The sequence below is a fragment of the Syzygium oleosum genome, unplaced genomic scaffold (genome assembly GCF_021117445.2).
Source record: "Syzygium oleosum isolate NSW1041296 unplaced genomic scaffold, Sole_v2.1 Sole_v2.02, whole genome shotgun sequence".
NCBI lineage: Eukaryota > Viridiplantae > Streptophyta > Magnoliopsida > Myrtales > Myrtaceae > Syzygium > Syzygium oleosum.
The window spans coordinates 10,511,998-10,524,555 of NW_026607486.1; the positions used below are offsets into that span (position 1 = coordinate 10,511,998).

Below are 12,558 nucleotides of genomic sequence, written 5' to 3' on the forward strand. Positions count from 1 at the left end.
TATCCCAAAACAAATCAACAGCTTTCTTTAGACAACCTAACTGAGTACATCTTGTTATCCTCAAAGTCAACTACATTCCTCTCGTTCATTTTCTCAAAAACCTTACTATCTGAAACCAAATCAGCACCACCCTTTGCAAATATGTCAATCAGTGCACACCAAAAACACATAAGAATCAGATAACCCTTTTAATTATAAACCAAAAAACTGTATCACCAATCCGGAACAGAACAAGCCCAAATAACCAACACGAAAAAATAATTGTCAGGGGAAAAACCATCTTCAAGCATATGAACGCAAGTATCAACTGCTACAAACTCCATGTGATCATTGGCATAGCAAGAGTTTATGGAACTCCAAGAAGCCAAGTGCCTTTTCCTAACCCATGTCCCTAAAAATCCTCTCCTCCTCAGCTCAATCATTGCATTTTGAGTAGAGACTGATAAGCGAGTTGAGAATCATCGCGTTGGGCTCGAATTTGGACCAAGCGAGCGAATGATGGACGCGCCTCCCGAGCAGTGATATGCAGGAGCAAATGCAGGACTTGAGGAGGAGTGAGAAGGTGAGGAGCTCGAGGTGCGAGATCGTTTTGCGGATGTGGCCGCCGTCGAGGTGGGTGATCAAGCAGCGGTCGAAGGGTGACGGTGAGAGGTTTTGGCGGGAAGGAGAGAGAGCCTAAACTTGGACGGTGGAAGGAAGAGATACAGACTCATTGCTCCTTTTAAGACTGTAATATCAAGAACACTCACGAAACGAGAAATTTAAATAGATAGCCATGAGGCAATTCTTCCACAAAACACAGAAATTGACAAAGGATGTACGATTATGCTTATGATAGAATTACATTTATTTTATATTCCATTCATACATGGAGGAAAAGAAAATCAAACGGTGCACGAGTTCGTAATTTCATTGTTATGCTGAAATTGATATCCGCCAGAATTTGTCGAAGTATTGTATGAAGTTGAGAATGATTCAAGTTCTATTTCAGTGTCGACATCATTAATTGGCTTCTCGGACGGATACAGAAGTGGCTTCGGGGGCAATCGCAATTTATCGATATCTCCTTCAAGCATGTCTAGGACCCTGCTCATTGATGGTCGCTCATCAGGCATTAACTGTATACACCAAAGGGCAACTATGACCATTTTTCTAGTTAGCTCTTTTTCCTCTTCCACTTCTTCCATTTCAACCTCATTTTCTCTGCTGAGTTGATCATAAACCCATAGAGGGAAATAAATTTGACTTGAACGGTCAGCATTTGCATTTACATTTCTCCTCCTTCCGGCCATTTCCATCAACAACATCCCAAAACTATAAACATCAGCTTTATAAGAGACACCACCAATGTCCTTATAGAATAGCTCAGGAGCCATATATCCCAAGGTTCCTCTTGCAGCAGTTAACAAAACTATACTATGATCCACAGGATAAAGTTTTGCAAGCCCAAAGTCAGAAACTTTTGGAGTGAAATTTTGATCCAGAAGAATATTGTGAGGCTTGATATCAAAATGTAGAATTTGCATGTCACATCCTCGATGTAGATAATTTATCCCTCTAGCCACACCGAGAGAGATCTCATATAGTTTCTTATAATCAAGAGAATAGTCGCCATCTTTAGGGAAAATGTGCTTATCCAAAGACCCATTCGACATGAAATCATACACGAGAGCTTGTTTAGAGTTGTGAAAGCAAAAACCAACAAGTTGCACCACATTAACATGGTGGATCCTTCCTATTGTAGCAACTTCGCTTATAAAATCTTGGCCATTAGAATTTGGTTTGTTTAAAATCTTAACAGCAACTTCATTGCCACTTCTAAGTATTCCTTTGTACACAGAACCATATCCTCCTTCACCTAATTTGTATTTGAAATTTCTTGTGATTTTCTTGATATCGGAGTAAGAGTACCTTATGGGCGAAAAGTTATTGTGAGTTTGTAGAAATTCTTCGATGTTTTCGTCCATTGCTACATGCCTTTTCCTCCACTTGTAGATTAAAAATATCAACACACATGGAGCTCCGAGTGTGAATTTTGCTCCGAGGAAGTTGCCTGCGAGAAATTTGTCCATAGATTAGCGCAGTGTAATAATTTTTTACACATATAAAGGCTGTGAGGAGAAAAGGACTGGTCTTACCCATGACAAAGGCGAGATCCAAAACTGCACGTGGCGCAACCTCATCTGCCCTGAAATTATCTGTAGAAAGTAACAGAATTCGTTGGAGATGACTGAAAATGATTAATTAGAAGCGACGTCCAATCAATGAAGAACTCAATCTGTCATTTTAGCAGTTAAAAATAAAAATAATTCACGTTAAGAAATAACCCAAGTCAAAGATAAATTCATGCAATCACTGCAAAGTACAAGGGCTCACTTTTGTTCATTGAAAGTTGCGAGCGGCGGGAGTAGTCTAGAATAAAGAAAAGTGAAAGAGTTTCACTCTCCTGTTAGATCCACCTTTATTCTATTCACGATTTCGCTTTTGTTCCAATGAATGCACCAAAAAATTCATAACTTCACGAGTCACACGCACTTAGTTCTAATTTATAAGCATCATTCAATATGTGCGCAATTTATTCACCCGCATAATAATAACTGCCACGAAAGAAACACGAGCTACTATCAAATCAATCATTTTTCCCCCAAACAAGTATAAGGAATAGTCTCAAATCCACTAAAGCTCCACGGTTTGTAAAATAGAAAAGAGCTAAGAAATCTTACGAAATTTTTTAACATAAGTGATGTGGCAATTTTCTCTATTGGGGATTTAAAGAAACTAATGACTCAACATGTAGATCCCAAATCTTACAATATTGAATTGAAACTTGCCACATTACTCGGTGAGTAAATTTTAGCAAGGTCAAGATAAAAATAGCATAAGTGTCATAACTTTCGTACGATACTCACTTGAGTTCCATAATTTATTTTTTCATTCACTTAAGTGCCACATCAGAGTAAAATCGATTATTTGAGGGTCATTTCTGGCAAATCATCCTACATGGATTTTTTGCATTTTTTTTAAATGATTTTTTGTTATTTTTTATTTTCCTTTTTTTCTTTGTTTCTTTTTTCTATGCGCCGGCCGCAAAGGCCCTTGACGAGGCCATTGCCGGCTGCGGGCAAGGCCACGATAGCCTTGCCCAGGGCCATGGCGACCTCGCCATCCGCGGGCGCAAAGGCCCTCGCCAGATTTGGGAGGGTTGGTGGCAAATTTTCTAGCGAGGCAAATTATCAATGACACTTAAGTGATCGATTTTTCAAATTTGTGGCACTTAAGTAAGCAAAAAAATAAAAATTATCCACGTCAGCGCCGGTGGTGCCACATAAGATAATTGGCATCCACGTCGGATTTTCCGAGAAAGCGAATCGCCGATTGCACTTAAGTGATCGATTTTTCAAATTTGTGACACTTAAAGTGAGTGAAGAAAAAGTTATGACACTCAAGTTATCGCCGTAAAAAAGTTATGGCACTCCTATTATTCTTATCCCTAGCAAGATCTCTTAATAGAGCTAGCATTTCCGCAAAGGAAGAGGAGGAAGAAGAAGAAAGAAAGAAAGAAAAGCTCATGGAAAGTTGCTTACGGGAGTTATAGTAACTGCACACAAGCCCCGAGTATCTGAAACCTAAGAAGCATAATCGAAATCTTCTTCCTCGCAACCAATAGGAGAGATTGAATCCGTCGGTCATCAGGTTGTGGAGGTCCTTATATATTGAGCTCACACGGTTATACTGATCCCCTTCCCACTCCCAGATATAATCTGGTGCGAATGCCATCAGGGTTATTGTGCAAGAATCCTTGATGTCCCGTACTCGTAGATCAAACTCATGTACAACGTATGAGTACACCTTCATTTGGGAAAAATTAGGAGGCGTGTCCACAGGGTATGCTCCCTCGATACATGGTTTGGTATCGACATATGAAACAGAAGCAACGGGCTGTGAGCACTTCATGAAGGTCACCAAGGCTGCTGAGGAACGACCAACACGATGGTATGGATTGTAGGTATCATATTTACTGAAGTTGGATTGCGCCAATGAATAACGAGGAAGGGACAAGCAATTACCCTTTTGCAGCCCATCGTCGACCAACGTGATGTCACCATAGAAGTAATCCTTATCTAGATTGGCCCTGTAATGGATCGACTTCACATAATAACGGCCGGTATACAAATATAGAACGGTGCGGTTATTTTCACAATCTAGCTCATATTTAGAGTTGCCACAGCCTTTTGGATCGCCTTTTAATCGGAAGGGATAGCTTATGTTGTGGATCTCACCGCAAGATGAAACTGCACACAAGTGACTTGTCTTCACACCGCAGCTGGTCCCTAGCAATAGAACATGCAATATGAGTAGTAAAACAAGGTACATAAATGTGGAGCTGAGAGAATTTATCATCTCTCCACTGTTTAATCTGATGCAATGAAAGTTTTAGCTTCTGAGTAATGCGATGGAATGCATTATATCATTGGGAAGAGTTGGGAGTCCTCGGTCATCGAAATGTCCAAGTCAAGCAATAAAACTAAGTCAAGAGATCCGGCAAACCTAATATGGAACCAAATATGTCATCGTCACCATAACTTGTCTCAATCCTAAATCTGATGTTTCTGTTTGTCCAAATTATCATGTCTCGATCCTGCTTATTTTCTTCGAAGTTTACGAGATACTCATCTAGTTTATTTAAAAGTTATTGTCTAACCATGTCTTTTGCTCATCATATTTAACTGTTGATAAGCGTCCCGACAACTCAATATGCCAATATTGCATACTGGTCTAATTTCATGATTATCTTAGTCAATCCCCAATAATTTTTGTTTTTTTTTTTGGTAAAGACCAATAATTTTTGTTGTCTTAGTCAACATCCTATACTTTGGTTTTTAGTCCCTACGAAGTGGGTCAGAGAGTGACCTCGAATGCCGGCCAAGGGAAAGGCTAAGAGGGGAAGCGAAAAATCACGACGATCCTATAACCCATTAACAAATATATAGGGGAGAGATGTAGAACAAAGGCGCATTCGAATGACATCATAAACATCAGCTCATTCAAAAGATGCAATTGCCGGGAATGTAATGGATGCAGTTTTGACATAATTATATGCAAATGATTCAATCACCTAAAGCACATTCGCAAATGCATATAAATGGCAAAAGAGAATTTAATGCAACATAGTTTAACGGAAAATGAATCAAACGATGAAATGCACGCAAATGATGCAATCAACAAGAAGTTTGTAAAAACATACGTGTGGCTGATATAAAATGTAAATCATGCGGTAAAAATGCGGTTCAACAGCTGCAATTTATGCAAGTAGAGAGATGTCCTTTCGAGAAAAACACTCTAAAGCGATAAAAGGTGACAGAATATAGTTTCCGTCTCTGTAGAGTCGACCAAAGGTGACGAATTGTTAAGTTTGTCACTATAGTGTTGATCAAAGGGGACAAATTCTTAAGTTTATCTGCTTAACTCATATCCCAAGACAACAAAATCAGAGTTTCGTCGCCTTAATTCAAACAAAAATGACAAAATAATGTCACTCATTGTCACTCATTTCGCCTGATTCAGTCATTTTGGATTACGTCGAAGTGCATATCATAGCCATGTTTTCAATCCGTAGATTGCAGTAAGTATTTTCTCCATTTCTTTCGACAGCAATAGAGCACAGTTGCATCTATGTAAAAAAAAGGTAAGAAAGTTCTAATTAAATGTGTAGAGCAAGCATAATGATCTTGAAATTATATCATTATGGGAGATTCATCTAGAAGAATAGATGATGAGAATGATTCAAGTTCAAATTCCACGGTCAGAGATTTATGAAATTATGCTATAATTATATGAGTTAATATCATGGAAAACCCCAAACTGATATATCTATGACAAATTAATCTCAAACTAATTTTTTGACCATCAAAAACCCCAAACTGGTACACCTGTGACAAATTTACCCGTAGTTAATTTCCGTTAAATTTTACCGTCAATTTACTGAGTTTGATGACACGTGACAATTGACGGGTGTACCAGTTTGGAGTTTTTTGTGGTATTAATCTAATTTAATAGAAACTAATTGAGGGTAAATTTGTCACAAATGAAACAATTTGGAGTTTATGGTGGTCAACCCTCAGCGGCTGCGTTGGCTTCGGGCTCCCTTCCCCCCACGAAGGGTAGGAGTTCGAATCACAGCGCTGGCGTTAGGGATTCTTAAGCGTGACGTCGTGGTGGTGGGTCATGCACTAGCGTCACACCGGGTTTACCTCCCCGGCTGTCGGCCGTGTGAGGGGTTCCCGGGTTGCCAAAAGAAAAATATTGGTTTGGAGTAAATTTGTCACAAGTGTACCAGTTTGGAGTTTTTGATGGTCAAAAAATTAATTTAGGGTAAATTTGTCACAAGTTTACCGGTTTTGGATTTTTTATGGTATTAACCTTAATTATATTGAGTACTTGAAATTTCTATTTAGTCCATCAATAAAAATAAATTGTAATATTTGTTTTAATATGATACATAGGCTTTAACAGATCTTTTCAGAAATCAATTCGCGGTTCAAATCCTCGTTTCCACGTCAAAGAAAATGGCAGGTAAGTACTTGAACTTTTCTTCAAGGTTCAATCTCATACACTATCCCCATATTTTTTTTAATTCAATTAAATATCTCAACTTTTTTAAAAATCAACCCAATGTAACCCTTCGATTAAAGCGGCGAATCACGGAGTTTATTGCCGACATGACTGGGATTTTACTTTTGACTCCGATTGTCACACGATTTTTAGTTTTCTAACTGAGGCAAAAAGTCATTTCTTCTATTTTTTTTTCATTTTATTCTTATTTCACAATCCATGACCGATGAATCTAATTGACATTTGATTACTTCTCAAGTGGTGCCAAATCGGCCATGCCCGATCTCAACTCCTCAGCCACCTCTCTCTCTCTCTCTCTCACATTTTTTTTCTGTCTGTCCTACTCTAACTCTCACCTCACTCTCCAACTTTTGCCCGGTCTCTTCGCAAAGCGTGGGAGTCGAAACTCACATTTGAGACTAAACGTCCCCACCTCTGACCCCCTGAGAAAGTGGGGAATCGAACTCTCCATCTCCTTTTTCCCAAATAAGAAAGGTGGCTACTAGGGCAAACCCCGGGGATTTCTCTCTGACGTTGAGTCCATAAAATTGGTGTGGTGGCTTGTATTAATGGTGCTTGATAGGAGTGAAATAAAAGAAGGATCGTTGGTAGGTCCATCACCTATATAACAATATCTGAACATCTCCATTTGAAGATGTGTTCAAAATTATTTTTTGTAATCGAAACCTTTCACATGTCAATCATTCAATGGTGAGTACATAAACTTGGTTTTTATACTGATAATGGATCTAATAAATATCCAAAAAAGATTAAGAAAAATTAATAAAGGGATGAGATATAATAGATTTCTGTTTTTCTATTACCCGTTTTAAATTTCTTTTATGAAACGTATGGAGATGAAGAGAGGAGCACATATGAGCCATTTTTTCGTGGAGTAATGACACGAGTGTCCCTAAACATTTCTTTTAACGTCGTTGATGAACTTTTTGTTATTTGGTTTAGTGCATGTACTTTGGGAATTCGTTATAATGTCACTTTCGGTTAAAATAAACTAACAAAAATCGATGACGTGGTAGTTAGCCCGGTAAATGACAGTCTACTGCCCGGACATGGCCATCTCCATGGTGTGTAACGTATATCTCTCTTCATTTTCTTCAATGTTGCACATTCGCTCTCCACTTTCATCTCGTAGCAACTGTGAATAATTTATCTTTTTCAAAAATACTCCTCCAACGACCCTCGGGTGTCACCTTGGCCTACGGCGCCACGCTCGAGCAGCACCACCTTGGCCACCAAAACCAGCAGCTGCCTTTGCCACCATCACATTCACGAGGTTGTGCGACTCCAATCTAAGTTTGCACTAGTCCACTAAGGTCAGTAAGAGAGAGCAAAGCTCGAGTTTGCGAAACTCCGCCACATGAGGTCGGCCAAGGATTCGACCCAAAAAAAAAAAAAAAAACAGGTCGGACAAGGCATGGAGGTCGGCATCAATGATGATGGTGGTAGGCCCGGTAGGACAACCCCAGTGATGATGCTGGTGGTGAAGGCGATCAACAATGCAGCGGTCCGCGTCGAAGGAAGAAAGTGAGGGACAAAAAAAAGGAGCAAATAAAAAATAGTTTTATCTTTTAAGAGACCATTTTGAATTGAGTTGGACTCCACGTCATCAGTGATTTATAATTCCTGCTTAATTCAGCAAACTTATTTGTAACGTTTTCATTTGTTTTCACACATTTGTTTGTTCTCACTGGCATATACTATATAGGTATATCTAGGATATTTTCTTTGTCATGACTGAAAAGTATAATCACAATGATACAACCCTGTTAAAAAAATTTGGCAACTCATCATCAAATGAAGGCCCACCTTTTGTTGCAACCCTTGTTTGGATTCATCATTTCCATGTTTCTAAATGGGCTCTCTAAATTGATAGGAAAATAACTAATAGGATTGTTTTCAAATTGGACGGTAATGTATGTGTGTGTATCCTATATATTTTAGGAATACGAAGGAATTGAATTTAAGGATTGTACTTATTGTCTTTATTGTTGTTAAATTATATCTCGAGTTAGAATTAAGGTGACTAGTAAGGATCACCTTGAGGGGGTGAATAGGTGATTATAACCAATTTCAACAAATTGAAGCAGAATTAAAACATTCAAGATAAGTATTATTAAATTCAAGTCAGATAAGAGTCAAAACGAATTAGAGTCTGAACAAAGATCGGATGTAGTATTTCAATATGCAAAGATGTCAAGAGTTAAAGGACAAGAGAATTTGCACACAAATTTATAGTGGTTCAGCTTATAGTAAGCCTACGTTCACTCTCTACGCAGAAACCTACTGGCTGGATTTTACTAATGAATCAATCAAAGGTTACAGACAAGGATGTTAATTCTCAGTCTCACTATCTTAGAGTCACTTCCTCTCACAATATCAGAGTTACACTTCTTTTAAACCTCGATTACAAGGTTCAAGCTCAAGATGACAAGTATGTATGGTTGAAGCTCTCAATACTTTCGAATTTCAAATTCACGATCTCACTTCTTTCTTAAGCACCTGAATCTCCATTTATACTCTTCCACCTCCAATTTAGTCGTTAGACAGTCTTCAAAGAATCATTCTCCAATGATTCTATTGGATACGAATGCTTAATGAAGATTTGGTAGCTGTTGAATAATGAAATCAAAATTTCTCAGATGATTCAGCTTCCCATATAACTAAATCAAAGTTTCCATAAGTAGAATTCTTCATTTAGTAAGAGCATCATGCCATTATTGAATTTCAACCAATTTCCCATGTTTTGCTTTGAATTAGATTGTTCCAAAACAATCTTGAAAGATTGAATTTCAATAATTTCCAATAAAAAAAATCCAAGCCAGATCACTAGCCGTTACAATGTATGCATTCGTTAATCAATGAATCTTACAAAGCCTAAAAAACAAATGCCATAGTCTAAGTCCGTGTTCTTCTTAAGTCTGAATATATAGAGTCTAAAAATTAGAAAACGCCTTGATAAAATTCACGTGCAACCTTTGAAGGATTCTCCATATTACTCTAAGAATATCCTTGACATACATTGATGATGTCTGCAAATACTCAGAGCAATGAATAAGATATTCAAACTAACGAGAATCTAAACACTGTTTCCAGAAAATATCACCTGAAATTATTTAAGTCAAATTTAATAGAAACTTTTGGAATATTTTGTCAATCTTCAAAATATACCAGGAGGTTTTCTCAACAGGAACCCATTATGAAACCCAATTCAATTGGAGGACATAAATTGATTTGTTAATTAATGAGTCATACAAAGCCTCAAAAACAAATGTCGTAGTCTAAGTTCGCGTTCTTCTAAAGTTTGGAAATGTAAAGTCTAAAAATTAGAAAACACCTCGATAAAATTCACATGCAGCCTTTGAAGGATTCTTCATATTACTATAAGAATATCCTTGGCATACATTGATTAAGTCTGCAAATACTCAGAGCAATGAATAAGATATTCAAACTAACGAGAATCTAAACATTGTTTCTACGTGAATATCACCTGAAATTATTTAAGTCAAATTTAATAGAAACTTATGAAATATTTTGTCAATCTTCAAAACATATTAGGAGGTTTTCTCAACAAGAACCCGTTACGAATCCCAATTCAATTGGAGGACATAGATTGATTTGTTAAACCAAAAAAGAAATCTCAGCACCTGACTCACTTATTTGAAATGGAATTTTGTGGTGAAAAAGTATCCTCCATCATATCAAGGGAGGGCACATACATATAATATGCTGTTGGGATTCGTATTTTGAAGTCAAGAGTAGAAAAATTACCCATGCCTTTAAGAGTGTTTTTTGTTGGTCTTTAAGCAAGGTTGATCGAGCAAGTGGAAGACTCCTATGAAGGCGGTAATGGACGTATCTATTGATTGGCCTTATCTTTTTTTTTTTTCCTTACCAAATTGCACATAGGGTAGAATTCTGATGGGGAGTATAGCAGCCTACAAGATTATGGAGATAGGATAGTTCAAATCCTTATGTATGATAGGGTGGAGTGCACATGGGTAGACATGTGGCATGTACCAGAGCTGAAAAGAACTTTATCTCTCTAGAGACACTCGATGACATCGAATGTAAGTGCACCGCTAAAGGTCGAGCGCTAAAGATCTCTTAAGCTACAGTGATGAAGTGGAAGAAGATGAATTCTCTCTATCATCTACAAGTAGAAAGCATAACAAGAGTTGCTACAGTTTCACCACGTAACTTAGAATCAAACTTGACTCGGGTACAAAATATCCGGTTATGGCACATAAGTGAGGCAAGTATGACGATGCTAAGCAAGAGAGGGTCATTGAAGGGTCAAAAGATAAGGAAACTAGACTTGTGTGATCACTAGATCTTTAGGAAGCAACGCCAGATTAATTTATTACAGTTATTCATTCGACGAAGTAACCAGTTGATTATATTCACTCAGACATCTAGGGCCCATCTCCGGTTTCTTCAAAAAGAGGTGCCCGATATATGCTAGCATTCATCAACAATTATTCAAGTAAGGTACTGATTGAGAAACAATCAAGTAAATAGATCGAATGCCTTAGAACAAATAATGGTAAAGAGTTTTGTGGTTACATATTTGCCAATTGTGCTAGAAAGAATGGATTGTGAGACTCGCATAGGGCCCAGGACACGACATAAAATGGCATCGCATAACATAAAGAATTGAACTCTACTTTAGCGAGCTTGGTACATGTTATCCCATGAATGACAAGGCAATGAATTTTGGGCCGAAATAATGAAACACGACATGTTACCTAGTTAATTTATCTCCATCATCTGCTATCCACTCAAAGACTAATATGGTCAAGGAAACATGTTGATTAATCCAGATTATGAGTATTCATATGCCTGCATGTGCTCATGCGAGGGATGTTAAGCCTGAATCGAAAGTGAAGAAGTGCATATTTATGGATTATGCACATGGGGTGAAAGGCTATTGGTTGTGGTGCAATGATCCCAAATCACTCGATTTTCTAATTAGCAGAGACATGATCTTTGACGAAACTACTATGCTTCAAATGAGGAGTCTTGAGACACTACTAGCAGAGAAAATGGATCATGGTGTCGATAACAAAGTGGAGCTGCAAGTGGAGACTCCAAAGTCCTTAGAGATAATAGAGGTTGAGACTGTAAATGAGGTTGCGGTAGAGTTGCATCACAAGGAGAACCACATCACACTGCCGCGAGTAGACAAAGAAGACAAAACAACTAGTAAAGCCGCATCACACTATCGCGGGTAGACAGAGAAGACAAATTAAATCCTTGGTACATTATGCTTATATAGGTCTTGCTTATGCATTAACAATAAGTGTGAAAATAAATCAAATCAGTAATACCAAACAACCAGTATAGCCACATCACATTGCCGCGTTTAGATAGAGAAGACAAATTAAATCATTGGTACGTTATGGTTATGTAGGTATTGTTTATGCATTGACTAGAAGTGATGAGGTGGAAAAAGATGAGCCTTTGTCTTATTATGAGATAATGGTTGGTGTTGAGTCGTTGCATAGGCTAGTGATATGAGCGAAGAGATGGATTCACTCCATTGGAATCAAGCATGGGAGTTAAGCAAAGTACCCAAGAGCCAGAAGATTGTTGGGTGCAAATGGATCTACAAACGGAAAGAGGGCATTTTTTATATCGAGGCAGCGAAATATAATGTGAGACTTATTACGAAGGGGCATACACAACGGAAGGGCACTGAGTACAACGAGGTATTCTCATATGGTAAAACATACTTCTATTCGAATATTAATTGTTTTAGTTGCTACACAAGATGTCGAGTTGAAGCAACTAGATGTGAAAACGAATTTTCTCATTGTTGAGTTGGAGAAGTTGATTTTCGAGAGGCGAACAAAGAGATATGCTATTGCAAGTAAGGAAGACCGGCTGAAACAGTCTTCTAAGTAGTAGTATAGACATTTTGATGCT

The 12,558-nt window shown here is 38.0% G+C and overlaps 1 protein-coding gene and 1 pseudogene across 1 annotated transcript; both read right to left on the bottom strand.

The window, feature by feature from the left end:
* Positions 1 to 884: 884 nt before the first annotated feature.
* Positions 885 to 1,526, bottom strand: LOC130137148 (rust resistance kinase Lr10-like). The gene has a single exon (XM_056307912.1). The coding sequence runs from the start codon at positions 1,524 to 1,526 to the stop codon at positions 885 to 887; it is 642 nt and encodes a 213-aa protein (XP_056163887.1).
* Positions 1,527 to 1,549: 23 nt separating this feature from the next.
* LOC115690061 (LEAF RUST 10 DISEASE-RESISTANCE LOCUS RECEPTOR-LIKE PROTEIN KINASE-like 2.5) lies at positions 1,550 to 4,401 on the bottom strand (annotated as a pseudogene).
* Between the last annotated feature and the right edge of the window lie 8,157 nt (positions 4,402 to 12,558).